The following is a 27,794-nucleotide window of genomic DNA, read 5'->3' as shown; positions in this document are numbered from 1 at the left end:
TCATATTTAAAAATGACCAGAAAAAATCCATAAAACATATTTCCTCCTTAAGAGATTCTAATCTCAACTTAATAGTTCATAATAGGGGAGAGTTTGCATGTTAAATATTTTTAAGTGTGTAACCAAAATTGTTTATTTTTTCTTTTTTTATGTTGGTAGTGTTTTACTATATTTTTACTCCACCTTGGTGTCAAGACTGTTAACTTCATTAACAGAAATCTGCTTTTCTGATGACTAGCTAGGGTTTTGCTAAGAGGGGTTTAACAAATCCTCTATGTTCTGTATGGTCTACCTCTAGGTGTTCCCTGCGCATGTATGGTTTAGGGCACTGACTAACTGGGACTCATCTGGCTGCTCCTCTCACCTTTTATTTTTGCTGACAAAATCCTTCTCTGTAAGATAGAAGCAAAATGTTTTTTCTTCATTTGATGCATAAAAAGGTAAGTTGACCCAGTGGGGGAAAAAGAGACACAAATTTTTTGCAAATAAATTTTTTATCTGCAAAAACTGTAAGTACAAAACAAAGTGACAAAGATTTTCACATTGTGTGCATTTCTTTGGTCACTTTTCAGTATTTGGATGCATTACTCTTCACTTATGATTTTTGTATGAACCTCACGGCTCTTCACCCGCAGCTTGTTGACCTGGGACTCAGCGATGTCAGCCCGCTCCTCGGCCTCCTCCAGCTCATGCTGGAGCTTGCGGAACTTGGAGAGGTTGACATTGGATTGTTCCTCCTGAGGATGAATGGAAATAGATTTCAGACCAAATAAAGTTCAGAATTTCTAGTTTGTTAGGTCAGTGGGTCTGGAATTCCTGTTTTCTTCTTGCAGTGCTGATACATTCTTCTTTTAGTTCTTTTTAGTAATATGTCATCCACCTGTTTACTCAAACCATGACTTGACCAATTACCTTTGATTTTCTTTCTCTCATCTCCAAAGTGCAACCCTTTAGCATATCTTATAGTTTCTACCTCCAAAGTATCTCCAGTTCCTTCTGTATGGTCCAATACTCTCCTAATTTAAGCTGTGGGACCACTTAAAAAGCCTTATACAATGTTTTGCTGCACCAACTTATGTTACCCAACAATCATTCTCCACATGGTAGCCAGAGTAGTCTTTTTCATATATATACATGTGTATATATGTGTGTGTGCACACATACATGTATATATGTACATATACATATATGTGTATATATTAAATATGTATATATCGACTGACCTGATGGAAAACCATCTTGTGGCTTCCCAGTGTCCCACTGCACTTAGAATAAAAGCCAGACTTCTTATTATAACCTAGAATACCCTGTGTTGTTCCTTCCGCCCAGCTCTTCAGCTCCATCTCTACTCTAATTCCCTTGTTTTGCTTCTTGAATCAGACTTCTTTAGACTCAGAAGCTTTGCATTTGCTTTCCCCTATCCCTAGAACATTTCTTCCTGGTTCATCAAGTGGTTGATTTCTTCTCATTCTTCAGACCTTCACTGAACCATTTCTCTTTAAGCTTTCCTCTTTTTACCCTTTTTATTCTTTCATCCCTTTAACCAAATTGGCTTGGGCATGTCTGAGACCTGGAGGCTGCCCAATCCCCCCAAGGGATTCTGTACTCACCGCTTCCTCAGCTTGTCTCTTGTAAGCTTTCACCTTTGCTTGCAGTTTATCTACCAGATCCTGGAGCCTTAGTACATTCTTACGGTCTTCCTCAGTCTGAAATAATATTTTAAAGACTGAGTTTCTTGAAAGTATAAATACCATCATATTTTGTTTTACATTTGGTTTCTAATCCTTTGCAGACTGGGGTGAAAACCTAGACAGGCCATTTTCCTTACCTGATAAGTGAGTTCCTTTACTCTTCTTTCATGTTTGCGTAGACCCTTGACAGTTTCAACATTGCGCTTCTGTTCACTTTCAACTTCAGCTTCAAGTTCACGTACCTGCAAAAAGGTGGGCATTTTAAAGACATTTATTATAATCAATTCACTGAATTTCTACTCTTCATATGGCCTGTAGTATTTCTTTTACTGTGCTTTATGTGTAGTTTTTTAATAATATATTTTATTGATTATGGCATTACAGTTGTCCCATTTCCCTCCTTCATTCCCCTCCACACTGCACAACCCCTCCCACCCACATTCTCCCCCTTTAGTTCATGTCCAAGTGTCATAAGTTCTTTAGCTTTTACATTTCCCACACTACTCTTGCCCTCCCCCTATTTTCTCCCCACTGTCTAGGCTACTTATTCTCTCTGCCTTCTCCCCACTTCTCCTCTTACTCGCCTGTTGCTAAACCTCCATGTGATCTCCATTTCTGTGGCTTCGCTCCTGATTTAGCTGTCCGCTTAGTTTGCTTTTGTTTTAGGAGTGGTTGTTAATAACTGAATTTCCTATCCTTTCACTATTCATATTTCTTATCTTCTTTTTATTAGAAAGTCCCTTTAACATTTTATATAATAAGGGCTTGGTGATTATGAACTCCTTCAACTTGACCTTATCTGTGAAGAACTTTACCTGCCCTTTCATTCTAAATAAAAGTTGTGCTGGATAGAGTAATCTTGGATATAGGTCCTTGCCTTTCATAACTTGGAATACTTCTTTTTAGCCCCTTCTTGCCTGTAAGGTCTCTTTTGAGAAAGCAGCTGACAGTCTGATGGGCACTCCTTTGTAGATAACTGTCCCCTTATCTCTTGCTGCTTCTAGGATTCTCTCCTTCATTTTAATCTTGGTTAATGTAATGATGATGTGCCTTGGTGTGCTCCTCCTTGGGTCCACCTTCTTTGGGACAGTGACTATCTGAGCTTCCTGGACTCCCTGGAAATCTATTTCCTTTGCCAAATTGGGGAAGTTCTCCTTTATTATTTGTTCAAATACGTTTTCCACTTGTTGCTCTTTCTCTCCCCCTTCTGGTACCCTTATAATTCAGATGTTGGAATGTTTAAAGATGTCCTAGAGGTTCCTAAGCCTCTCCTGATTTTTTTGAATTCGTGTTTCTTCATTGTTTTCTGTTTGATTGTTTCTTTCTTCCTTCTGGTCCACTCCATTGATTTGAGTTCCAGTTTTCTTTCATCACTGTTGGTTCCCTGTGCATTTTCCTTCATTTCACTTAGTGTAGCCTTCATTTTTCCATCTAATTTGCGACCAAAATCAACCAGTTCTGTGAGCATCCTGATCACCAGTGGTTTGAACTGTGAATCTAATAGGTTGGCTCTCTCTTGGTCGCTTAAAAGTATTGGCTCTGGGACTTTGATTTGTTCTTCTGTTTGAGCCATAATTTTTTTGTCTTGTCCTGCCTGTTATGTAGTGAGGGGCGGAGCCTTAGGTGTTCACCAGGGTGGGGCAACCCAGTTGCTGGGTTGTGATACTGTATGTGTAGGTAGGGTCGGAGAGGGAACAATGGTGCTTGCTCCACTCTCTCTCTCGAATTGCAGTCCTCTCTGCCACTTCCCACAAGCAAGTTGGGCCCTTCTGGTGCTGGTTCCTGGGTGGGTGGGTTTGTGTACATTCTAGGACCCTGTGGGTTTCTCTAATGAACTCTCCTCTGAGGCTAGGAGTCTCTCCCTGTCCCCCAACCCTCACAGGTGTTTTCAGTTGGTGTTTTGAGGCTTTATTTCCTGGCACTGGACCCTAGGTTGCTTGATCTGTCTTGCTCCCCACTTATCTGCCCACAAATGTGGGACCGTGGTCACTCGGCCACCTTGTGCACCTCACTGGGTCTGCTTGTTTCCTCCCCACACTTGGGGTCTGCTAGCCCTATGCCATCTGCACTCCCCAGTCTGCTAACCACCACTTTTTCCTTCTGGGATCCCTCTCTGCCCTTCGTGGACCCCACCCCTTTTACCAATCTGGATAAATGGTGGTTGGACTTTCGTACACTTCAATTTTCTAACTCTTCTGGTTGTGTTTATGTTTCAAAATCTGTGTTGTCCTTTATTTTGGTTGTACGAGCAGGCACAGTGTTTCCACTTACACCTCCATCTTGTCTAGAAGTTTCTATGTAGTTTTTGATGCCCTACCTTGATATCCCTGATGATAAGCTTTTTACAACAAGAAATGTCTCTCATTCACCTGTGTGTTATTTAGTAGAGGTAGTCAAAAATCATGTGTTGCATTGGAATGAAATGGAAAATATGCTAATCAGAAGACCCACCCTGGCCTCCAGTTTCTGGATCTGCTTCTTCCCTCCCTTCAGGGCCAGCTGCTCAGCCTCATCCAGACGGTGCTGCAGGTCCTTCACCGTCTGCTCCAGGTTCTTCTTCATCCGCTCCAGGTGGGCGCTGGTGTCCTGCTCCTTCTTTAGCTCCTCAGCCATCATGGCTGCCTAATTAGCAAATAAATCGTGAAAATAAGGAAAGCTGGTAATGGCAGGTAGCATGCATATATATCAGTAAAACAAATGCTCATCTCACATCAGTGATGGCCTTCTTGGCCTTCTCTTCTGCATTGCGAGCTTCCTGGACAATGTCTTCCATCTCCCCCTGGATCTGGGAAATGTCAGTCTCCAGTTTCTTCTTGGTGTTGATCAGGCTGGTGTTCTTGTTAAAATATCACATTTAGAAATATTAAGTACATGAAAGCAAAGTCACAATGCCTGCTGTTCTAATGAAATCACAAACTAATTAATTAAATTAATTAGCATCTCAGTTGACAATGTATTTTTAAAAGACAGTCACCTCTGAATGTCAAAATTCAGAAAAGCACAAATATTGTTAATGCAAAGTACTAAATATTTTAACTTTATCGTCCATGAAACATTATGAGTAAATGTTTAGATAGTACTAAGACAGGAGCAAGAATTTGATATTCCTTCCTCTATTTTTCACTATTCTCTTATCCTAGCTACTCACCTGGGTATGCAACAGCTGGACACGCTCACTGGCATCCAGCAGCTCCTGCTCTGCAACTTTCCTGCTCCTCTCTGTCTGCTCCAGAGTGGCCCGCAGCTCCTCAATCTCAGCTTGCAGCAGGTTGGCTCTGCGCTCAACCATGGCCAGCTGCTCCTTCAGGTCCTCCTGGCCCCGGAGAGCATCATCCAGGTGGATCTGCGTGTCCTGTGGCATGAATGAATAATCACTGAGACAACTTGTTCTCAGGGCCTTAGTCACCCCAATGTCCTAGGACCAACTGCTGGACCCCTTTACCTTGAGAATGCCTTGGGTGTTCCTGTAGTTCCTCAGGGCCTCAGCAGCCATGCGGTTGGCATGGTTCAGCTGGATTTCCATTTCATTCAGATCTCCTTCCATCTTCTTCTTGATCCTGATGGCATCATTCCTGCTCCTGATCTCAGCATCCAGCGTGCTCTGCATCGATTCCACAACTCTAATATGATTTCTCTTCAGCTGGTCAATTTCCTCATCCTTTTCAGCAATTTTCCTGTCAATTTCAGACTTGACTTGGTTCAGCTCCAGCTGAATGCGCAGGATCTTTCCCTCTTCATGTTCAAGTGATGCCTTAAGGACAGCAAGAGGTGACATTAGCAGGGAATAAAAGTGTATAGTATTCTTGGAATAGGAATTAGTTCTTAGTTTGGGGCTGCCATTAACACATCGTTATTCCATTGTTGTAGGAATTTTTACAATATGTTATTGTCGGTTTTGTTTACTTCTGTCTCCCCAGCTAGGTAGTGCCCCTGAAGGCAAGGCCTTTAACTTGGTTTTCTCAGTGTCTAGCAGTCAGTCTGACATACAATTCTGTTAGTTGTATATGTGGTCAATTTCCCATCCCCATACTCGTATGCAGGGTAAAAATTATTTGTCTTTTCTCTTGATTCATCCATTCTTGCATGCGATAGACCCTAATTTTTCTCAAAATTGTTTTCAAGTGTACAGTAATGTCTACCTCTGCCTCCTCTAAAGCAGCCTGAAGTTCAGACTTTTCTTGCTCAATTTGCTTCTTTATTTTTTCCAGTTCATGAATACGTTTCCCTCCTTCTGCAATCTGCTCGGTGAGATCAGAAATCTCCTCTGTTGGTGGACAAAAACATACAAATTTGTTCGTTGAGGAAAAGCATCCTTTCACCTCTTTTTCAACTCACTTTACTCTTTTAAAGAAAAGATAAAAGGTACTCACGTTGCAAATTCTTATTTTCCCGCTTCAAGGTTTCAAGTTGGTCTAAGGATTCCTCATAAGCATTCTTAATCTTGAACAGCTCTGTGCTGAGGGAGCGAGACTCCTTTTGGGAAGCTTCAAGTTCAGCGTGAGTTTCTTCATACTTCTGTTTCCATTCTGCCAGGACCTGAGGGGCAAGGAATAGTCAAGAAATTTAGTGGAGAAAGTTTGAGATAATGAAACCATTTATTGTAGCAACTCTCAAACAGAGTTGAGACGTCTGGGACTGAAAAATCATTATGAATGAGAACAGTGAAAATCACAGGAACTGTCCACCCCATCAATGAGACAAGAGCTGCTGAGAACAGCCGTCAGATGGTTGGAATAAGGCACACTGAGTAGCAGGCTATCTTTAATCATATGTTGAATGCTGAGGCAGAAGCTTCTTTGGAAATTACCTTATCGAAGTTCCTCTGCTTTTTGTCCAGGGCTGCGCAGGCAGCATTAGATCTCTCCACATCGAGCATGAGGTCCTCAACCTCATTCTGGAGCCGCTGCTTTGTCTTCTCAAGGGAGGCACACTTGGCATTCACAGCTTCTACATGCTCCTCAGCATCCTGCAGCCTCTGGGCCAGCTTCTTCCTGGGAAGTGAATTAGGGACAATAGACGTGAATAGTCATCAGTGGAACTGGGTGTTCAGAGTGGGTACAAGAGAGTGATTTCCAGTCAGACTCCATAATATTCTGCTTTTGAAACTTGTTTTCCAGGTGTAGTTCTGTGTTAATTCATTCCCACTCTCCCACCAACCCAATACTGAAGACAACCCAGATTTCAGTATGGCTGTACTTCATAGTCTGGCTTTAAGGCAATCATGATCAGCCTAAGGCAACATTTTGCCCTTCAGAGTAGCTGGTTCAGTCCTTCTTTAGAGAATGTTAATATCTACCTCGAATGACTGCTATTTATCGTTTTCTGCACTGAATTTTGATATCCAGAGAGTAGAGTCTGTATTTTGCTAATCTTTGTGTATTCTTGTAGGCTGTCATATGTATTATTTACTCAGATGCTGTCTTAATTGTATTCAAATAAAGTATACTTGATTTTGTCCAATTGTTTAATTATATTTGTATTTTCCCAGCGTTTCATAAATCCTTTAAGAAAAAGCTTTCCCAAATCTACATAAATTTTGCTCCGAGAGCTCTGCTAAGCATCTGTTCTAAGGCATTCACCAAAACACTATAATTCCGATGATAGGGATGTGCCTTGGCCATAGACTAAATGAATAAGTCTCTCCTTAAACTTCCTGTTGAATAAGTAGGTCCCTTTCTGTCCAGACTGTCTCTCTTAACAGTTAAGTCTTGAACTTTTGATTTCATTGTATATTTAGTCCATTATAAAACAATTTTATTTTTATTACAGAATGTTATGTCTGTTTTAATTTTATTGTCTCTTCCAGTATATTTATTCCCCCTTCCTTTTCAATGTGTCCATATTTTCACATCTCAAAAGGAGGAGCTGTACTTTAAAGTTCAATTATTTTTCTCTCACATATCCATCACCTTGGACCAATATTTTTGTTGGTTGTTGAGGGAGAGGAGAGGCACAAGAAAGCACAATTAGTTCTTATTCTATCCACACTTGTATAGATAGAATGGTGGCAAAAGTCTCCCCCTTTAAGAACAATCATTCAGCTTCCTCTTGCCTTATGTTTTTTCTTTTTTTACTCTCTGGCTTAATGTCTTTTTTTAGACAACCTAGAGTGTTTTTCTTGCTTAGTTTTATGTTCATGTGTATTTTTCCTAGGTTTTTAAACATTTTGGGGGGGGGAGAAGTGGACCCTTGCCCATTCATAGTGGTAGCAGAAGCACTTTTTTAACAGAGATACTTTTTAAGTAAGTTTGGAACATACTTGGCCTCCTCCAACTCCTCTGTGCGCTGGATGGCATCTGTCTCATACTTTGTCCTCCACTGGGCAACCTCGCTGTTGGCCTTGGACATTGCCCTCTGCAGCTCGGCCTTGGCTTCCTGCTCCTCCTCATACTGTTCCCGAAGAAGGTCACAGTCATGGCGGGAGGACTGCAGGGCATGTGCCAAAGCACTCTTGGCCTGAGAAAGTAGAGATTGGTGATTTAATTTTATATGTTTAAAGTGCTATTGAGTACCTAAGCTCTTGTAGGTTACCAAAAGAAAATCTGTAGAAGTAAGCAGAAACAAGAATAATAACAAGAACAACTAGTAGGGCTTACCTTTATCTCCTCTTCAAGTTGCCTTTTCAGTTCCTCAATCTGTTGTGTGAATGCTTGTTTGCCCCTTGAGAGTTGGGAAACTAAAGAGTCCTTTTCATCTAACTGGCGTGAATATTCACCTATAAGTACCAAAATCCAGACAATACAACTTTATTTTGGAAGTCAAAGCTGCAAATTAAAAATGGAACAGGGAAAGGGAGCTGAGGCAAAACATGAATATCATGGATTACAGCAAACCACCTACATCTACTTCAAGCCTGACAAGAAAATTTATGTAAAAGTGAGAAGTGTGGAAAATGTTGAGGCGGAGTGTGTGCTATGAACAACACAGAGATTTTGGGAGGTATTTAAATTATCTGATTACCATAGAAATTGTTAAGAAACATGAAAAGAAATATAAGTCAAACCAATAAAACATTGTCTAAGGCAATAGTGTACTAGTTTAATTTTCATTGAAAGTTGAGTAGAAACAATTATTCTGTAGGAAATAGGAGACAATGAGCAATTCCCACTATAAGTAGAAGTCATGTTCAAAAAAATTGTGGCATCATTTTTATATTAAGAAATAATCAAGTTTTCTTCAACTCCCCAAGGAGTTGATTTATGGGGTTACTAATCAGTTTGTAAAGTAAATGATATTGAAGTTTATCTCCAATTCTTTAAGCATCATAGTTCAGAAAATACATTAAACTAAATAGAGAGAAAAACTTTTGAACACCATTTTAGAGATAGGGTTACCTGGAAGCCTTATCTGTAACATTTTGTAAGAATCACAGCTTGCTTTTTTTGTATACCACTAAATTACTAGGTGCAAACATATATTGAGGAAGAAAAAATACAAGGAGTATTTTGATTCTTTTTCAATTTTTGTTTTTCATAAAGTGTACTTACCATTTATTTGTATGATAGTAATAAAAACCCTACTTTGGGCTGTATTCTAGAAAGAATAATATTTGAATGATCATGAAAGAGTCAAATGGTTCCAACACTTTGATTTGCCTATTCATTTAATAGTTCAGATGACCTATAAACAATTTCTATCATGCTACTTCTGCCTAGGGGATGTAGAACTCTAGTTGAAATGTGCACAAGTTGATGGGGGGAGGAATGAATGCAGAGACTCCCCACTTTGGATATTCAGAATACTAAAAACCTCACTGGAGTGCTCCTGGGCTGGGGTGTGATCCTGAATATTTCCCTCCTTCACTGTGGTAGCTACCAGCATTTGGAAAAACTTCAGGAAAGTAACTGGAGTAAGCATTCTTAGACAAGTCATTTTATCACTACCATAATTTGTCATCTTTAAAATGGCAATATTATACAGGCTACTAAGAACTGAAGTAACAAATAACTTGCAGAAGCATTTGGAAAAGTGAAAATAAATATTGTGAGGATATACTTTTTATTTAATAACTTTTTGATTAGAGTAAAATTTGATTAAACATTTTGAAATGTTTAAAAAACAAACAACCCTCCAGATCTCTTTATTATAAAAAACAAACAAAAGTAAAACAAAACAAAAAGAAAGAAAGCTGTTCATGTTCATGGTCAGTAATGTGTTCATGTGAGTGGGCATCTCAGGGAAGGTAATACATGATCTCAAATAGGTCAATGCAGAGCTTTTCAACAAATTGAGCATACAAGGTAAAATTGTCATTCAAGGTCAACACTGGTAAGTGGCCCACCTGCTTCCGTCTGCAGGCGAGCTCTTTGAGCGGTAAGGTCATTGATCAGCCTCTGCTGCTCATCTTCCTTCGATTTTAGTTCACTCAGTTGATCTTCTAGTGTACGGCACATCTTTTCAAGGTTCCCCTGCATTCAAAAGGTGGTAGATGATACCTCAAACAAATATTTGAACCATAGAAATTTTTATTAATCTCAAGCGTTCCATAGGAGCTTCAATTTTCATTTATTTTGAGAATCAACTATTATTACAAACAAAAATAATAGGCCTTAGACATGATAGGAAGAGTAACAAGATATATAGTCTATTTGTGAATGTGTTTACTCAATTGGCTTATCTTAATATGAGAATAATTTTATTCAGCTCATGAGATTTTTTTGAGAAACAAATTATGTATTTGTGCTTAAAAGAGAAACAAAACGTTTAATCAAGGTGAAGTGTTTAAAAAATCTCACAATGTATAGTTGAATTTTTTTTTATTTGAAAGAGCTTAAGTTTTTACTGTGAATATTCTTTGGATATGGTTCTTCTCCCGTAAAGAGTGAGTAAGCACTTTATCCCATCACACCCAAGTTGCCCCTCTCTCTGGAAGTCTCCTGCCTTGTCCTTTCATAGTCTCTCTCCAGTTACTAATGATACTTGAATGGCTCACTCACACCTGTGTTACAGAAACCATGACTGTACCTTGGCTTTGGTGACAGTCTCCATGTTACTGCTAAGGTCATCGATCTCCATCTTCATCTCACTCTTCTCCTTCTCCAGCTTCTGCTTGACCCTCTGCAGGTTGTCTATCTGCTCCCCAAGTTCAGCCACACTGTCTGCATGCTTCTTCCTCAGGGTGGCCGCTGTGGCTTCGTGCTGCAGGGTGGCCTCCTCCAGGTCCCTGCGCATTTTCTGGAACTCAGCCTCCCTCTTCTTGTTCATCTCAATCTGGGCCGAAGTGGCCCCCCCAGCCTCTTCCAGCCGCTCACTGATCTCCTCCAGTTCCCGGGAGAGGTCAGAGCGCTGCTTCTCTGCTTTGGCCCGAGAGGCCCGCTCTGCCTCAATTTCCTCCTCCAGCTCCTCAATGCGTGCCTGGGAGTGACACACTAACATTAATGTGAATTCATGGCAGTTTTGATTCCTGAAATGCCTAAAAAGGGTGAAATTTATGACTTACCTGTAACTCCTTGATCTTCTTCTGCAGCTGCATCCCAAGGGCCTGTTCATCTTCAATCTTGCTTTGCAGATTGCTCATTTCAAACTCTTTCCTATTAGAAGAGCATCACATTAGCTTACATTCAGTTCTCTTACCATTCTTTGTATCTAGGTATAATTGAACATCTGTTTATACTATTAGTGGTAAGGAAGTGAGATGCATGTTTTACAAGTCAGTAATCTACAGTTTTCATTAACTAAAAAGTAAAAAAAGTCTTTTTTCCCTATATAAAATGAAGTAATATTGTAGAGATTTTTAAAGCATGTATTTTGTCTGAACTGACTGACAATAAGAAAGTTACAATTGAATACTCACTTTTTGAGTTTCTCATCAAGTTGCTGTTTGTCATTTTCTACATCCATTGTGGATTCTTGGGCCAATTTTAGGTCACCTTCCAGCTTTCTCTTGGCTCTTTCTAAGTCCATGCGAAGTTTCTTTTCTTGTTCCAGAGATCCTTCAAGCTAGATTTTTAGTGGATTTTATTTATTTTTGTTATTAATCACTTTGAGGGCCATGTTACTAGCCCTCAAAGATACACAGGGGAATTTTAAAAGATACATTAAATAGCCTGAACTTTAAATATTATTCCCAAACCAGTTATTAAGAGTTTATGAGCATCATTAATGTTTACGTGTTACAATTGATTATTTTATCTTAAGAGACAACACTGTTTTTCACACTTACATCATCCACTTGCTGCTCTAGCTTGATTTTGGCTTTGGTCAGGGTGTTGACTTTGTCCTCTTCTGCCTGCAGGTCATCCAGGGTCTGCTGGTGGGCCTCCTGGAGGGCCTTCTTCTCCTTGGTCAGCTTAGCTATGGTTTCATCCAGGCCTGCCATCTCCTCTGTGAGGTTTTTCACCTAGAAAGTCAAGGAAGAGAATGTTTCTACTATCAAGCAGCTTATTGTAGTATAACAGAATATGTTTCATACCTTGTTCTCTGTGGCGTGTTTCTCCTTTTCAACCTTGGCCAGTGTCAGCTCAAGGTCATCAATGTCTTTCTTCAGTTCTGAACATTCATCCTCCAGTTTCCTCTTCTTGGCTGTCAGCTCAGCATTGATCTCTTCCTCATCCTCAGCTCTCTCAGTCACCTCTTTGATTTTGGCCTCCAGCTGGATTTTTGCTTTAATTAGCTGGTCACATCTTTCCTCTGCATCAGCCAAGCTATCTGCTTCCTGAGAAAAAAACAATAGACACATTTATATTTTAGTTCTCTGGATATTTTTAGATGTCATTAATATTTTGAAACCAAAAGATTAAATTGTATTTTAAAGCCTTAGGTTAATTTTTATTAGCTTTCCATCATTTAGGAAATATATATTGGACACTTATGACACTGAGGGTCAAATAAAAGAGTTTAAGTCATGGTTCCTGGTGAAATTATGACACAATTATACTTAAATGATGGGGTTCAGGGTACATCCTTTCAATATATGGCACTTTGGCATATTGAAAATCTTAAGCTAAAGGAGTTTGAAAAAAATCGCAGAACAAGGAAGGTCACTCTGATCACATTCCCTCACCATTTTTCCTGAATTAGGTCATAAAACTCCCATTTTAACCATTTCTCCTCTCCATACTAGGAGGAAAGGAGATGTTCTTATTACCAGAGATGGGGAACTGGGGATGGAGGAGTCTGTATAAACCAACCTTATTACACTAACCTTTATCTTTATAGTTACAGCTTCATCATTAACTACCCTTAGTGTACACTCCTGTGTGTTTTCAATTCTTTACAAACTTATTTTTTCTTTGTCCGAAAGGAATCAAAGCTTTCTGCTTCTGTCATTTCTTCAGGTCTTCTTGTGAAGATTCCCTTTTTGTATATTTAAATATGCAAAAATGTAATAAAACTTGTATGTTTTTTTCTTGTTTATCTATTTTTGTCAGTTTAATTTTTAGACCCAGCCATGTTATGGAAAACCTTTTTTTCTCTACACTTAATGTGTTGGTATACAATTTCAGATCAGTTTTATTTAATATTTATTTCCAGGAAAATTTAGGGTATGAAAAACAAACACAATTGTTGTGTATCTATCAGATTGCTAGGAGGGAGGGGTAATATCAGAAAAATGACTTAAAGGGAAGACATGTCTTACAGTGACAGAGTAGCTGAGAACTAAAGGAAGCACCTGGAAGAGCTAAGGGGAACTGAACAAGTTAAAGTTGTTTCTCAGGAAAGCAGTAAGCATGCTTCTTGTGAGAAGAGTCAGGAGTTAGACTATATAATCTTTATGAGAGCAGAGGCCATATCTCTTTCTCAGAGTTGTATACCTTACGTTTGGAACTTCAACGTATATTTATTAATGGATAGTTGACAGAATAATGTTGAAAAGAGGTCATTCTATACTCAAAGGAGAGGACTATGCTTGGATACAGCATGGGTACCCCCTGTAATTATCCTTTGATTTTTGAAGGTATGATGAACCTCTTCTCAATTTAGAAAACCCTGATGTATGTAAACTATGGGGGAAGTCACAAGGCCAACCTAGGTTAGGATTCATCTTCCTTTAAATTTTTTAGTTATGTGTCCCAAACCTGTAGTTCCAATATAGATTCCCTTCTGAATTAAAAAAACAAAACTAGAGGATAACCCTTAATGTTTCAGTTGTTGATTTCAATGGTAGCAACTCAAATTCTCATGTCATTTGGTTCACAGAAATGGATTAGGCTGTGTTGTTTGATCAACTATTTCTTCCCAAGTCTCTGAATATTTATTGGACATCAGAAGAAGAATATCAACACTATCTGTCATGTTTTGCATAAAAAATGATACTACTTATAGATAATGTCATTATCCTTGCAATGATCCTATTCTTCCAGGTACTAGAGTGTTTCTAAAAAGAGTTCATATATCTATGCCAGGGGGGACATAGATATAAAAATTCAGAATATTGGTTGTAAGTTGATTTATTTGCATCACAAAGTCTCTTCTTTCTCCACTGTCAATATTGTTCTTTTTTCACTACTCCTTTTTTCATTTTTAGTAGGGAGAATCTTAGACAGCAAATATCATCTTCTCCTGCCTATATTTTGCCAGGAGAAAAAAATAGTTGGAAAGGAAGAACACTTGTGTTTCCCTTATCAACAGCGAGGGATCCTATCACAGTTCTTTTCAGTAACATTGCATATGAAATTTTATAGAACATTCTCAGAAGTTGTGAATTAGGAAAGATTGATAGTAAGTCCCTCAGTTAGGTGGAATCCAGACTCTCCCCTAGAACTGCTTAAATAAAATTTTAGCATCAGATGACAAGAAATGGGTTCTGACACTCACAGCTTGAACCTGGAGTTGTAGGTCATTTTTCTCTTGCATCAGAACAACCATTTTTTCTTCTAGTTCTTTCCTTTTGGCCTCAGCCTTTGCAAGACTTTCTTTGGTCTTCTCAAATTCTTCTTTCATGTTGGCCATCTCCTTCTCTGTCTCCGCACTCTTGAGGAGGGGCTTGATCTTGAAATACAGCTTCATCCAGGGCCAGTGCTTCACATTCATGAAAGCACGGACATTGTACTGGATGCAGAAGATGGACTCTCTGTGACAAGAACAGAAATTTTCAAAGTCAGATTATAACAGGAATCAGAATTTAAAACCATGGCTGATGGGGTTTAGTAAATTATCCCTACTAATACCTTCTTTCCACCATCTTCTGGTACTCCACTCTTGCCAAGAACCCTCTACACCTGGCCTGGGTTCGGGTAATCAGCTGGGCCAGCTTGTCATCTCGCATCTCCTCTAGGAGCCCCAGAAGACCAGCCTTGAAAAAGACCTGTGCATGGGGAGAGTTGTGGATTAGAAACTTTACATCAACCTCAAAAGGACAGAAATAACATCAGGTAGACTTTAGAGACTATTACCTTGGTGTGACCAAATTTGTACTGGGTGTGGTCAACATCAATGGACCCAAGGAGCTTCTCAGAAGCCTTTTTGCTATCAATGAATTGTCCTTCAGGGATAGCACTTGCATTTAATACCTTGTATCTGTTTAACAAATAAATGATATAGCTGGTGTCATGAACAAGAAGTCTCCCTGCCTTACTATAGAAACAACATAGTTGTTGGATAGTCTAACAAACTTTAGAAATCATATCTACCATTTTATTCTTCATATATTCAAAGGGTGTCAAACTTTTGGTATGTCAACACAGAGTCAGTTAAATTTGTTTCTCTTCAATTTTAATAGGAGGTACAAATGTTTTTATTGAAAAATTAAAGTTAATAAGAAGAATCTCTTAAAATAATTTGTAGTAAAAAAGTTTGACCTCTGTTTGAAGTCAGCATAAAGGATTCTGCTTGGGAATCCTTTCCTACAGATGCGGATGCCTTCCAGCACGCCGTTACACCTCAGCTGGTGCAAGACAAGTTCATGCTCCATGGCCCCTAAAAGGAAGAATATGCATGTCTCATTTCATGGTCTAAAGCAAATGTATGGAGCTTGTCTGGATATCAGAACTGTCTTACCAGGTGTTTTTGTTTCATTGGGGATGATGCACCGTACAAAGTGAGGGTGAGTGCTCCTCAGGTTGGTCATCAGCTTATTCAGATTTTCCTGTAGAATCATATGAATATTTGTTTTAAAAAATATACTATTTCATACATTCATATATACAGACATAATCATTGTGATCCATGACATAAAATTATTTTTTAATTATTATTTTTACATTTATTGGTCAATTATTATTTATATTCAATATTATTTCGTGTTATTTTCAGGTGTACAGATTAATGGTTAGACAGTCATATACTTTACAAAGCATTCCCTCTGATACTTTCAGTACCCATCCAGATTTGAATTTGAATTTGTAAAATGTTAGGTCTGGAATTTCCACATTTCTAAAATGATCTTCTATTTCCTATTTTTTGTGTGTGTGTGTGTATATACACATACATATACATATACATATATATTTCTACTAGATGCTGAAGTGTTGTTCACTGCTGTTGAATGGGATAGCATATGTTGTAAAATTAGTAATATTCTCATATGGAAATATTCTATCCATACTCTTTTGCCTGGATATGTGGTTTGGTTTTACAAATAATTCAATGTCTTTCTCAAAATCTCCATTTCTTTCTTTTTAAAAACTTTTAAAATATGTATTTATTGATTTTAGAGAGAGGGAAAAAGAGAGAGAAACAACAATGTGAGAGAGAAACATAGATTGTTTGCCTCCCGTATGCACCTCAACCAGGGATCAAACCTGCAACCCAGATATGTGTCCTGACTGAGAATCAAACCCTGGACCCTTTGGTGTACACAAAGACGGTCCAACCAACTGAGCCACACCTGCCAGGGCTCCATTTTTTCCTTTACCTGACTTTCAGTTGTTTCTGCTTCCCTATCACAAGTTTGTTCCTTATCATAGTTAGACAGCTTCGTGCTCTTTCTGGTTCCATAGAACGTGGCCTTATAATGTCTTATTCTCGGGCCTGGCAGAAAACTGACAGTTATGTTACCAAGTGTGAGATGTTTTCCGAGGAAATCCTGGCTTTTCAGAATAACTAGAGCTTCAGTTTTTTACAGATTGGATTGTCAAAAGTAAATTTTCCTTAAAGGACTATTTCTTATCCCATCTGGTTCTTACTCTTCTTTTAGGTCAGCTTCCAGTCCTTTTTATTATTCTATACTCAGCCTTTGAAACCTACTTATTTCAGTTCTATACCAATACACAGTTAAGCACTTAACATCATTTGGAGGTTTCCAACATCTCAAGTAAATCCATCGCAATAGAAACTTTTAAGTGTCAAATGACTTAATCTCCTGACCCACAAATTGAATTTTACCACCTCATACTGATTTCTACAATTCACTGTCATCCGTCCTGAGGCCTGTGTCTCCTATCTTACTTTGAGTATCTCTTCCAAACTACTGCAAACCTCCCTAAGACTGAGTTGTACCACTACCTACTGACCTATCTATCTCCTTGAGTCATATTTAGTTCTCGAATCCTTGCAACATTACTTCCCCTTCCCCACACAATAAAGAAAAGTTTAATTTTCTGCATCTAATTAGAGAAAATGAAATTTGTACCCTGAAGAGAGCAGACACAGTCTGGAAGGAAGAGCCCTTCTTCTTGCCACCTTTCTTTCCACCACCAGACTCTGAGGAGGACAGAGAAAGCACAAGCAGTCATAGCGCAGGCTTCCTTGGTTTAGGTTTTATACACTCAGGGTAAATTATATTGCAAAGTACCTGCTTCAGCAGCTGCTGCTGCCCCAGAGAAGAGGAAAGCTAAAGTTTTCAGTGATGACTTCTGGTACAGCCCAACCACTGTCTCGTTCAGGGGGTCCTTGTTCTTGTCAAGCCAGCCAGCGATGTTGTAGTCCACGGTGCCTGCGTAGTGCACCAGTGAGAAGTGGGCCTCAACCTTGCCTTTGGCAGGCTTGGGCTTCTGGAAGTTGTTGGACTTGCCCAGGTGCTGTTCATACAGCTTGTTCTTGAAAGAGGTGTCTGTGGCCTTGGGGAACATGCACTCCTCTTCCAGGATGGAGAAAATGCCCATAGGCTAGAAGGAGGATAACAAGCTATACCTCAGCATTTGACACTAGTATATGCCAATGACTCCACTGTCTGCAGGAGCCAAAGACGACCTCTTTGGTGCTGTCACTCTGTTACTGGGAGCATTGTACTGTAAGTGCTGAGAGAGCAAGGCTCTTGGCCTGTTTGGTGCAATGATGGAATAGTGCTGACATATAGTAGGTGCTTAATTAATATTTGTTGAACAAAGTACATGGAGTGAAATTATGTGTATGTAAATGTAGCTCACTTTCAGCAGTAGGTTTACAAAAAGTGTAGTTATGTACATGGACATAAAGTAATATAAGTAATATTTTAAATGATCATATCTGGATTTCTTAGTAGTCACTTCCTTCCAACATGACCAGTACTCAGAACACTATGGAATTCCTTTTTGTAAAGTTAGTGTTATCTGCTGTTTTCAGAGTAACATTCCAAGGCCCCCAGTGCTCCACAGTCCCTCCTCCATGGGTCTTTGGACAAGCCAGAGAGGTATGACATGCCATGGTCTCTGCTGGTCTCCCTATCACATTTATAAGGATAACTGAGCCCTGGGATCTTAACCACCCATGCACCTCTCTAGGTGTCTGAACAGATTCTGGGTGCTTTCTAGACACTTAGGCTTTGTACAGGAGGGGACCCTACTCTCTGAGGGCTCACAGCCTGGCAGTGAGTGGTGAGGGGCAGCAATGTATTAGCAGGAAAGAGAGCAAAGAGGTGATGGCCCCAACTAAAGAGCAGCCATCCCTGGGGACTGCAATGACTTCTTTACCTTCTCGATGAGCTCAATGCAGGCGGCCAGGTCCATCCCGAAGTCAATGAACTCCCACTCGATGCCTTCCTTCTTGTACTCCTCCTGCTCCAGCACGAACATGTGGTGGTTGAAAAACTGTTGCAGTTTCTCGTTGGTGAAGTTGATGCACAGCTGTTCCAGGCTGTTGAACTAAATAAATGGAAAATACAAATTAACATTCACTTTGTAATAAAACCTTCTGTTTGATAGGGGCTTTTCTTAGTTGGCTAGTCTAACTGACCTCTTGGAATAGCATGGCTTTGCCTAGCCTCTAGGAAGCCTCCATTTCCCTCATGCCTGTTTTGCTACTGTAGGCTAGAATGTGTCACCACCCTTGTTGGAAGTGTTCCCTAAGGAGGAATAAACACAGTCTGGATGATGCTTCCCTGTGCAGTAAAACAATTATTTGGTTTTCACAATATCTATTTTCGTTAGTTAGATATTTCTTAGTGATTTATCTCTTTATGATTATGTTGTATCTAGCTAGGGTGATACATGTGAGCCACTGTGGTCTGTATGTTTTTAAAATATATTTTATTGATTATTTATTCAATAAATAATTCCTTCATTCTCCTCCACCCTGTACACCCCCTCCCCCACCATTCCCCCCCTTTAGTTTATGACCACGTGTCTCAAGTTCATTAGATTCTATATTTCCCTTACTATTCTTGCCCTCCCCCCTATCTGTTTTCTACCTACTGTCTAAGCTATTTTCTGTACCTTCTCCCCTCTTCTCTTCCTCCCACTCCCCTGCTGCTAACCCTCCATGTGTTCTTCCTTTCTATGGTTCCACTCCTGATCTAGCTGTCCTCTTGGCTTGCTTTTGTTTTAGGTGTGGCTGTTAGTAACTGTGAGTTTGCTGTCATCATCACCAAGCCCTTATATAAAAAGTTAAAGGGACTTATATAAGAAAAAGAAGATGAAAAATATGAACAGTGAAAGGACAGCAAACTCACTGTCTGTATGTTATTATTAATAATAAGAATAAAAAGTCAACAACTAACATTTGTTGAACATTTATTATATGCTGGACACTGTGCTAAGTGCTTGTATAAATTATTGCATTTAATCCTCACAGCCTCCTGTTAAAGGTGGCACTATTTCCCTGTTTCATGGAGGAGGAAACACTATTAGAGAGGTTGTGTAACATGAGCAGGATCCTGCTAGTAAGGGGCATGGCAGGGGCTCCAGTGCTTTGACAGCAGAGCCAGTCTTTTTACTCAGTATTAGAATTTGCTTTGCTTTACTATTCAGGATGTCTAGATCTAAAAACTATTGTGAATGCTTGTTTCTAGGAACAGTTTCACCATACACAGAAGTCAAAGGGATTTTACCACACAGATGAACCTTGCAAACACTACAGTAAGTGAAAGAAGCCAGTCATAAAGGACCATGTATTGCATGGTTCCATTCCTATGAAATGTCCAGAGGAGGTGAATCCATAGAGACTGAAAGAACATAAGTGTTTATCAAGGGTTGGGGGACAGGGAAGTAAGGAGTGGCTTAATGGGGAATGGGCTTCTTGCTGGGGAGATGGAAATTCTCTAAAATTGATTGTCATGATGACTGCACATATCTATAAATACATTAAAAACCATGAGTTAAATAGGCAAATTTTATGGTATGTGAATTATATCTCAACAAATCTGCTTTTAAAAAACTCGAAAGACATTGCAAGTATGCACTGTTGTTAGGTTTCTTATTTGAAAAAAGCGTGAATTGCTCTTCTTCCTGCTTGGTGCCAAATTATTCCTTTCTTCTCATGTGGGCTTGGGGCTTTCTGGAGTTGTCCTTGCCCCTAAAATTCAGAAAGATCCCTCTAGTGTCTATCAATCAACTCATAGGAAAAGGTTTAGAAATGCAACTTGTGGATCAGACACATCTGTCAGGTAGAGGGCTTTGGTACTCTGTTTCCTAAGCTGTATGGCAGGTATTCCTTCTCAGGCAGATGAATTTTAGTTACTTTAGGATGTCACATCCATCCTCTATACCTGGATATTTCAGAGCAGATAGGAATCTTGAAGTCTTTCTTTGAATTTATCATTGTTTCCCCCACTGTCATCTTTGTCACCCTCGTCATCTTCTTTATCATTTACTGAGTACCTATATGCTTGGGATTTGTGCTTGGGGCTTTAAATACTGGCAGAATAGTCAGTATTGTGCTTGGGGCTTTTAACTGGCAGAATATTCTAGAAGTAAGTGTGTTATTTGGAATGTTAGGAATACTTATAGGTTGTAATTGAATTAGCTTCATGAGTGGTCAGATACCATTCACATTATCCAAGTTTACCTAAGTAGGAATTGACAGAGGTGGAGTTTGAGTTCCCATGTGTCTCACTCCAAAATTCCTGCTCTTTTATGGACTTCTGGTCTTTTTTCACATATCTATTTAGTTTAGAGGACAACTATTCTTTCATAGACATTTTCTAATATTGATTATAGCAGCACTATTTCTAATTTCCTGCTACAAAGTTTCTGTTAACTCACGTCAAAGATCTCAAAGCCAGCAATGTCCAAGACCCCAATGAAGTACTGCCTGGGCTGCTTGGTGTCCAGCTGCTGGTTGATGCGGGTGACCATCCACAGGAACATCTTCTCATAGACGGCTTTGGCCAGAGCACCCACGGCATTGATCACCTTAAAAGAAAAAGATATATCTCTTGAGGTTATTAGAGGATGGTAAAATGCTTGCTTCCCTGGCAGTGAATATGAATTATGTACCTACCTGCTCTACAGTCTGGCCTTTGGTGACATATTCATTGCCAACCTTGACCCTGGGGTAGCAGAGGGCTTTGAGCAGGTCAGCAGAGTTCAGACCCTGGAGATAGGCTGCCTTGTCAGCAACTGGAGAGACACAATTCAGGTGCCTGACATGACCTACAGTGCACCCCACATTTCACAGGTGCAGACTGATTAGTGAATCACTTTATAGAAAGTCTGTGTGGGGATGAACTTGTGCATGTTCATTAGAAAGTCTACTGTAAAGGAGACATGAGTTTGGAATGGGCTTTTTTTTTTGGCCTAGATTCTCTTATTAAACACAGATGGAGCTTCATTTGGTACCTTCAGTGCCATCTGGCTCAGCTTGCTCCTCACGTTGCTTTTGCTTGAATTTCATGTTCCCATAATGCATTACTGCCCCTGTGAGCTTATAGATGGACACTCTTTCATCAGAAGTGAAGCCCAGAATATCAATGGCACTCTGCCAGGACAAAAGAGAAGTAAAAAAGTTAAAGCAGAAGACACTAATTTATTTAGGAGAATTTATACTATCTCTTTAACCACACACCTATGGCAGATTGCTATTGTCATTCCCAAACATAATGGATTTTTAAAATAAGAGTGCATGTGTGTGTGTGTGTGTGTGTGTGTGTGTGTGACTTACATCTGTAGCCATTAGCTCTTCTTGGTCATCAATGCTGGGGACTGTGATCTCCCCTTGACTGACGAAAGCATAGTCATATGGGTTGGTGGTGATCAGGAGCATTTCTGAGTACATAGAATTCAGGGGATACATTGTATATTGGAATATATGAATGAAACAATTAACCCCTAGCTTATAAATTTAAGTTCTTTCTTACCAATTAGCTCTGGCTTCTTGTTCGACATGATCTGATAAAAAATATGGTAACTTCTTTCTGCCTTTAGCTGGAAAGTAACTCTAGACTTCTCCAGAAGGTCTGCAATGCAAAGTAGATACTGGATTATGGGGAGATTGTAAAGTTTCTGGAGTGGTTTTGGCACTTGGAGTCATTACCTAGATTTCATTGGTCCCCTGAGACTTCAGCTGAATGTTACCATGAGGTACCACACATTACATCTCTACAATGGCAGTTGCTTCTCCATCTCTAAAAAGAATCTAAGGTGAGCTGGCCCAAAGCATATTCATTTCTCGTACAGAAGACCCTTAATTTATGAAATATAATTGACTGTTGATAATCTCTCTCTCCCAGGATCTCTTCTCACTTCATAATACAGGGAATACAAAAAGCAAAATTTTATCAAGGCTCTGACTAAGAAGTAATTGCACTTCTCAACCCAGAGGCAACTCATTTAACCCCGGTGTTAGGTTTTTTTTTCTTAGAAAAAAATTGACATGAATTCTGAGGCTGGAATAATTCTGACAAGCCCAGCAGCTCCTGCAGTTGCTACAGATTCATTAGCTCATGACTGACATGGATAAAGCACACTGTGGACTCTGGGTAACATTGGCATTAACCATGGGCACGTTTGGCAGCAGACTGGTGTTTCACAGGCTCCAGGCTCAGCAGGAGCTGCAAGATGTTCCTCCAAACCATCATTTGTCATCTTTGGATTCCATCTAGGCGGTCCTGTTACTCACATGTTTCAATATCAGCAGAAGCCAGCTTCCCTGTGGTACCAAAGTGGATCCTGATGAATTTACCCTTGCAAGTGAAAAAGATGATGTTATATACAAAGCTGGGAGCACACGAGAAAGAGGAGATTGAAATAATAACTCAGACATGCCTTCTCTGATATTTGGGGCTGAGAAAACCCTTCTGTGACCAAGAGACTTACAAAGCGAGAAGAGTTGTCATTCCTCACGGTCTTGGCATTGCCAAAGGCCTCCAGTAGGGGGTTGGCACTGATGATTTGATCTTCCAGAGTCCCCTGCAAAGGTAAGAGCAGTGCTCACATCTGAGGCTCTGGACTTTCCAAGAGCCCCAGCAGTCTTGGTTCTGACTCTGGCTCTCACCTGCATTTTGCCAGACGTAGCTTCCTCCTTCTTCTTCTCCCCAGTAACTGCAATTGTTGCAAAGTACTGGATGACACGCTTAGTGTTCACAGTCTTTCCTGCCCCAGATTCTCCGCTGTCAAACAGGACCAAACGTATGTAAGAAATTAAGTCGTGTAACAAATGCAATTACTTCCACCATCAGCACTTACTACCCATGGACCTTATGTGTCTATGTCAGAGTCTTGTAGATCTTTTTCTTCAGCCTGCATATAGCTCTTTACTTCTATTGCTTATCACTGACTAGACATAGGGACATACATTCATTATTCATGTAACACATATTTCTTTAGTGCTTCAGACATGCCAGGATTCCTTCTAAGTGCTGAGGCCTGGGCTTGAGAAGTCCAAAATGTAGCCACTCAACAGTTAGGTAGGAAATTAAATAATTAGTAAAAAACTCTGAAACAATGTGGTGTTCTTCATTTTCTTTAGACCAAAGATATGGCTCAAGTTAGGTCTTTGAAGGAATAGACATTCCTCAAGTAGGTCTTAAAAATGAACCACCAATGCATTCCCAATTCGCTTAACCTACAGAAGGCTGTGTGTTGCTTTCTGTCCTGTACCAGGTTTTGGCCATGTCTAAGAATGGGTTTTATATCTCCTACTCCCTTGTGAGTCCTGTGGAAGTTTAAAGACTGGACTAGTAAATGTTGTAACTTGCAACATTGTTATTTTACATTCTGATGAAATCTAAACCCTGAGAATGAAAACAGTATTTAGTTTTAGGCTAATTATGCCATTGCTTTAGTATGTAGACATTAACTAATTTCTTCTTTTGGTTTTTATTTTCCCAGTGAAAATAAAATACTAATAAGGCTCAAAATGGTAATACATACGTGATTAAGATAGACTGATTCTCCCGATCTGGGGGGAAATAAGACAGTGGCCAATCAGCATATATACTAGTTACACAAACAAAACTTTCTATAGGAAAACACTTAGGGTACTAAGTATAAATATCATATCCAATGGAGTTTTTAACATATTATTGTAACGTTATATATCATGTTATTCTTAAGCCTCTGAAGTAGAGGAAGAGAAAAATAAAATGTTGTCATATTTTAAATTCCTTAAGCCCACACAGGAAGTGTGTCTTTCTGGCTTAAAAGTATTTTGCAGAGGCATTCCCTAGTTGTCATGTGTAAATTTCAGTGTCATGCTGAGTGCTGATTAATGCATATAACTGAAAAATGCACAATATACTAAGGCTTTGAACTGTAGTTTAGTAGGTTAAAATAGTATTAATCAAGCCAAGGTTGAGATTTACTTTCTAAATCGATCAACTGGCCACACACACACCTATGTCTCATGGCCACAGACTGCAACCGTAACTTTAATCAGTCTTCCCAAAAGTATGACATTGGGTCAAAGAAAGAGCAGGTGAAAGAAGGCAATTTAATCAGAATATAATGCTTTTAAAGGGGGAAATAAAAACTTCTGCACATATGCCTGTACCCTCTATACACCACTTCATTCAAAAGAAAATATTATCTGAAATGAGCTCTGATGGCTTAAAGAAATAAAAATACCTCTAAAATATCAAATTCAAAATCAACTAAAGACTTATGCACCAAAATGATTGAACACATTTATTATTTCTACTCAGACAATATAATTCAGTGATTAATCTTACTCTTCTTAAATATATAAATAAATTATGGTTTTCTGAATACAGATACTAAACAAACTTCATAAGGATGAGCAGGAGCATGATCTGGTAAAGTCATGGAGTTGGACTCAGGAGAATGGAGATTTAGTCCCTACTTTGACTGTATGTACCTTGCTGTGTTTTAGTCACCTTTTCTGCACAACTATGGGGTTGGATTAGATTATTTCTAAAGGTCTTTTTAGCTTTAACATTTTGTGATTATATAGGTGGTAAAATAATTCATATGAAAGATAGTTGAGCCACTCACCAGTCAGCATGAACTGATAGGCATTGTCAGAGATGGAGAAGATGTGGGGCGGGGCCTCCTGGCGCTTTTTGCCTCGGTAGGCAGTCACCACCTCGGGATTGTACACTGGCAACCACTTGTAGGGGTTGACAGTGACGCAGAACAGGCCTGAGTAGGTCTATAACAGAAAGGAAAAAGGAATATAATTAGTTTGTAGGGATCTTAATTATCTACTATTTTTCAGAAATACTAATACCTGTATGAGCACGCCATGAGAATGAACTCACGTAGATCATCCAGGCTGCATAACGCTCTTTGAGGTTGTACAGCACAGCGGGCTCGTGCAGGTGGGTCATCATGGCCATGTCCTCGATCTTGTCATATTTGGGAGGGTTCATGGGGAAGACTTGGTCATCTTTCACAGTTACAGTCTGTCAAGTCAAATAAGAGAAGCCAAATCAAAAAAATGTAGTGTCAACTCACCTAACCCCCACTGAGGCAGGACCTAATTGATAGGGTCCAGATGTGTTACTCACAGCGCCACCTTCAGTCTTGGCTGTCACTTTCCCTCCTTCCCTGCTCTGCACTGTTGCTTTCACAAAGGACTCCTTAGGATCCACCACAAAGACTGATGACTTGGCATCAAAGGGCTTGTTCTGTGCCTCAATTCGCTCCTTTTCAGATTTTCGGAGGTAAGGAGCAGCCTCCCCAAAAACTGCCATCTCAGAGTCAGAACTCATGGCTGCAGGTTATTGATGGCAGCCCAGTTGAAAACTCTGCCTGGCAGAAGAAGAAAAGATATTATAGAAATTCAGAAAGTGGACCATTAGATTTACATTGAAAAAAATAAAGCATTACATGATTTTCTAATTCCTCTGTTGTCTAAAACTAATTCAGAATAATATTGAGCGTAAACTGTAATTGAAAAGTTAAAAAATAATAAAATTTAAATTTAAATAAAAAATATTCTTTAGTCACAGACCAGTTCAGTGCTTAGCCCTGCATTGAGTGTGACCATGTCTCTGGCTTGGCTGGAGGTGAAATGTCAGTGCCCATGCTCTGAGCAAGTGCCGACAGACACTTCATCATGCATTTGGAAAGAGACAGTTGTAACCTGGCTCACCTACTGTATGATATTGTAGCTGCTTTCTGCGTTTCATTTGTTATATATATATATTACTTTGTATAACTGCCTGTTATGGGCTTATACAAAACACAAAGCTAAGACAATGGTAGGAGTTCTCCATCTCTCACTTATTGTTCTTATCTTCCAGTTGGATTATGAGTGCCTTGCAGGCAGGGGACATTTTTCCCTCTATGACATTGTTCACACCTCTTGAAACAAAGGTTAGATACAGCCAATAAGCTCAAAGCTGGCTTTGTGAATAAAAATAATAATAGAAATTGGTTGCTAAAGTTGTTGGAACTATTTTGTATTGGTGAAAATCTTTTCATCATTAATTTGGATTTTCAAAGACTACTTAATAAAGGAAAGCAAAAATGTGAGAGATTTGTTTTATTAAAACATATTCTATTATTTACCAATTTCTTTAGTTTTTGTATCGTAATTTTGACAAATGCAGCTTTTTCGCCTGTCTTTAGTATTTCTCAAAGACTTAACATGTTATTACCTATATTTTCTTGCTGTATTACTAATATTATAAAAAATTCACAAAATTTTTTTCAAGAGTCATCTTTTGCCACTTTAACTTTCATTAATCCTGTTAATTATGATTATAAGTAATAATAAACTTATCTTTTCCAGAAAAACTTAAAGCACTCAGGCAAACCTCCGCATTTTCCACTCAGACGACAGTGACTAGAGTGACACAATTAAAGTACTTTGTCTTGCTCAAGATGCTCATAATCATTTTTCATATCATTCTTTTTTAAAATTTCATTTTACGATTGTGAAACAACATTCAGATTTAAGTCACTTTTCAAAGCAAAGATTCAATTCATTTAGACAGCATCTCAAGGGTTTTTATGTTATATATTGCTGAGTAAAAGCTATAGTATAGGGAATTTACATTTTCTCTATAAATTAGTAACACTGAAATGTTGTATTGTGTGTTGTTATATTGTGTGTTGTAATTCAATTATTTAAAAGACAAACTTCAATGTTGCAAAGAGCAAAAATATGTATGAAACTCCTGAAGGCTCTGAAAAAGTGTTTTCACATGTGACGATGGACATACCTGCATAAGAACCAGTTTCTAACATCCCCCTCAGAATCTTTCAAGGGAAGCATGATTAACCATGAAATTTAAATGCATTTATTTTCTAATCCCCTGAGCACTCTCCAAGCCACTGCAGAAGATTTCTCATACCTTACAAGGAATGAGAAAAAAGTCACTTTCTTACCTTAGAGCTGCAACTTTGAAATGAGCCAGAACTGTAAGAAAAAGATAAATTTCTTCTGAGTTAAATTCTAATAATTCCCAAGACAGCGTGAATAATTCTTAACTGAGAACCAGGAAATGACTGGGAACACCAACATATCTAATTAAAATTGCTCGGGAGTAAGTTGGTGCCTCATGGCAGGGCTGCCAGGGACGATGGGAGCCAGGATGTGTGGCATGCGTGAAGACAGCCACACATCCCTTACCGCCCCTCAGACAGAGCCCTGTCCTCACACTTACCTTGAAGCTTTATGAGG

At 39.2% G+C, this 27,794-nt stretch overlaps 1 protein-coding gene across 2 annotated transcripts; it reads right to left on the bottom strand.

The window, feature by feature from the left end:
- Positions 1-578: 578 nt before the first annotated feature.
- LOC118974615 (myosin-1) lies at positions 579-27,794 on the bottom strand. Of its 2 annotated transcripts, XM_037028105.1 has the most exons (40): positions 27,778-27,794; positions 27,500-27,530; positions 25,672-25,915; positions 25,423-25,566; positions 25,157-25,313; positions 24,077-24,104; positions 23,199-23,313; positions 23,021-23,113; positions 22,824-22,887; positions 22,063-22,161; positions 21,867-21,970; positions 21,545-21,683; positions 21,207-21,325; positions 20,969-21,118; positions 18,461-18,631; positions 17,365-17,677; positions 17,203-17,273; positions 15,630-15,717; positions 15,431-15,548; positions 15,026-15,149; positions 14,801-14,937; positions 14,448-14,703; positions 12,103-12,345; positions 11,854-12,030; positions 11,485-11,630; positions 11,131-11,221; positions 10,656-11,045; positions 9,973-10,099; positions 8,288-8,406; positions 7,951-8,147; positions 6,499-6,682; positions 6,062-6,227; positions 5,831-5,955; positions 5,134-5,442; positions 4,840-5,043; positions 4,402-4,527; positions 4,143-4,313; positions 1,829-1,933; positions 1,611-1,706; positions 579-737 (listed from the first exon to the last, which is right to left on the bottom strand). In XM_037028105.1, the coding sequence occupies exons 3-40, from the start codon at positions 25,873-25,875 to the stop codon at positions 585-587; spliced, it is 5,823 nt and encodes a 1,940-aa protein (XP_036884000.1). In that variant the 5' UTR covers positions 25,876-25,915; positions 27,500-27,530; positions 27,778-27,794; the 3' UTR covers positions 579-584. The 2 variants fall into 2 exon arrangements, with proteins under 2 accessions (XP_036884000.1, XP_036884001.1); XM_037028106.1 differs by lacking the exon at positions 27,778-27,794 and having other exon boundaries at positions 25,672-25,911; positions 27,500-27,517.

Source organism: Sturnira hondurensis, unplaced genomic scaffold (assembly GCF_014824575.4).
Source record: "Sturnira hondurensis isolate 20B ecotype Veracruz unplaced genomic scaffold, ASM1482457v3 Scaffold0019835, whole genome shotgun sequence".
NCBI lineage: Eukaryota > Metazoa > Chordata > Mammalia > Chiroptera > Phyllostomidae > Sturnira > Sturnira hondurensis.
Note: the sequence above shows the minus strand (reverse complement) of the source record. Positions and strands in the feature narration are given on the sequence as shown.

Excerpts from the sequence above, each read along its gene's own strand:
- LOC118974615 (XM_037028105.1), bottom strand. The coding sequence starts at position 25,875 with ATGAGTTCTGACTCTGAGATGGCAGTTTTTGGGGAGGCTGCTCCTTAC. Across the intron at positions 24,105-25,156 it reads CTATCAGTTCATGCTGACTG|ATCGGGAGAATCAGTCTATC; the intron begins GTGAGTGGCTCA and ends ATTTCCCCCCAG. Across the intron at positions 14,938-15,025 it reads ACAAATTTGGTCACACCAAG|GTCTTTTTCAAGGCTGGTCT; the intron begins GTAATAGTCTCT and ends CCCCATGCACAG.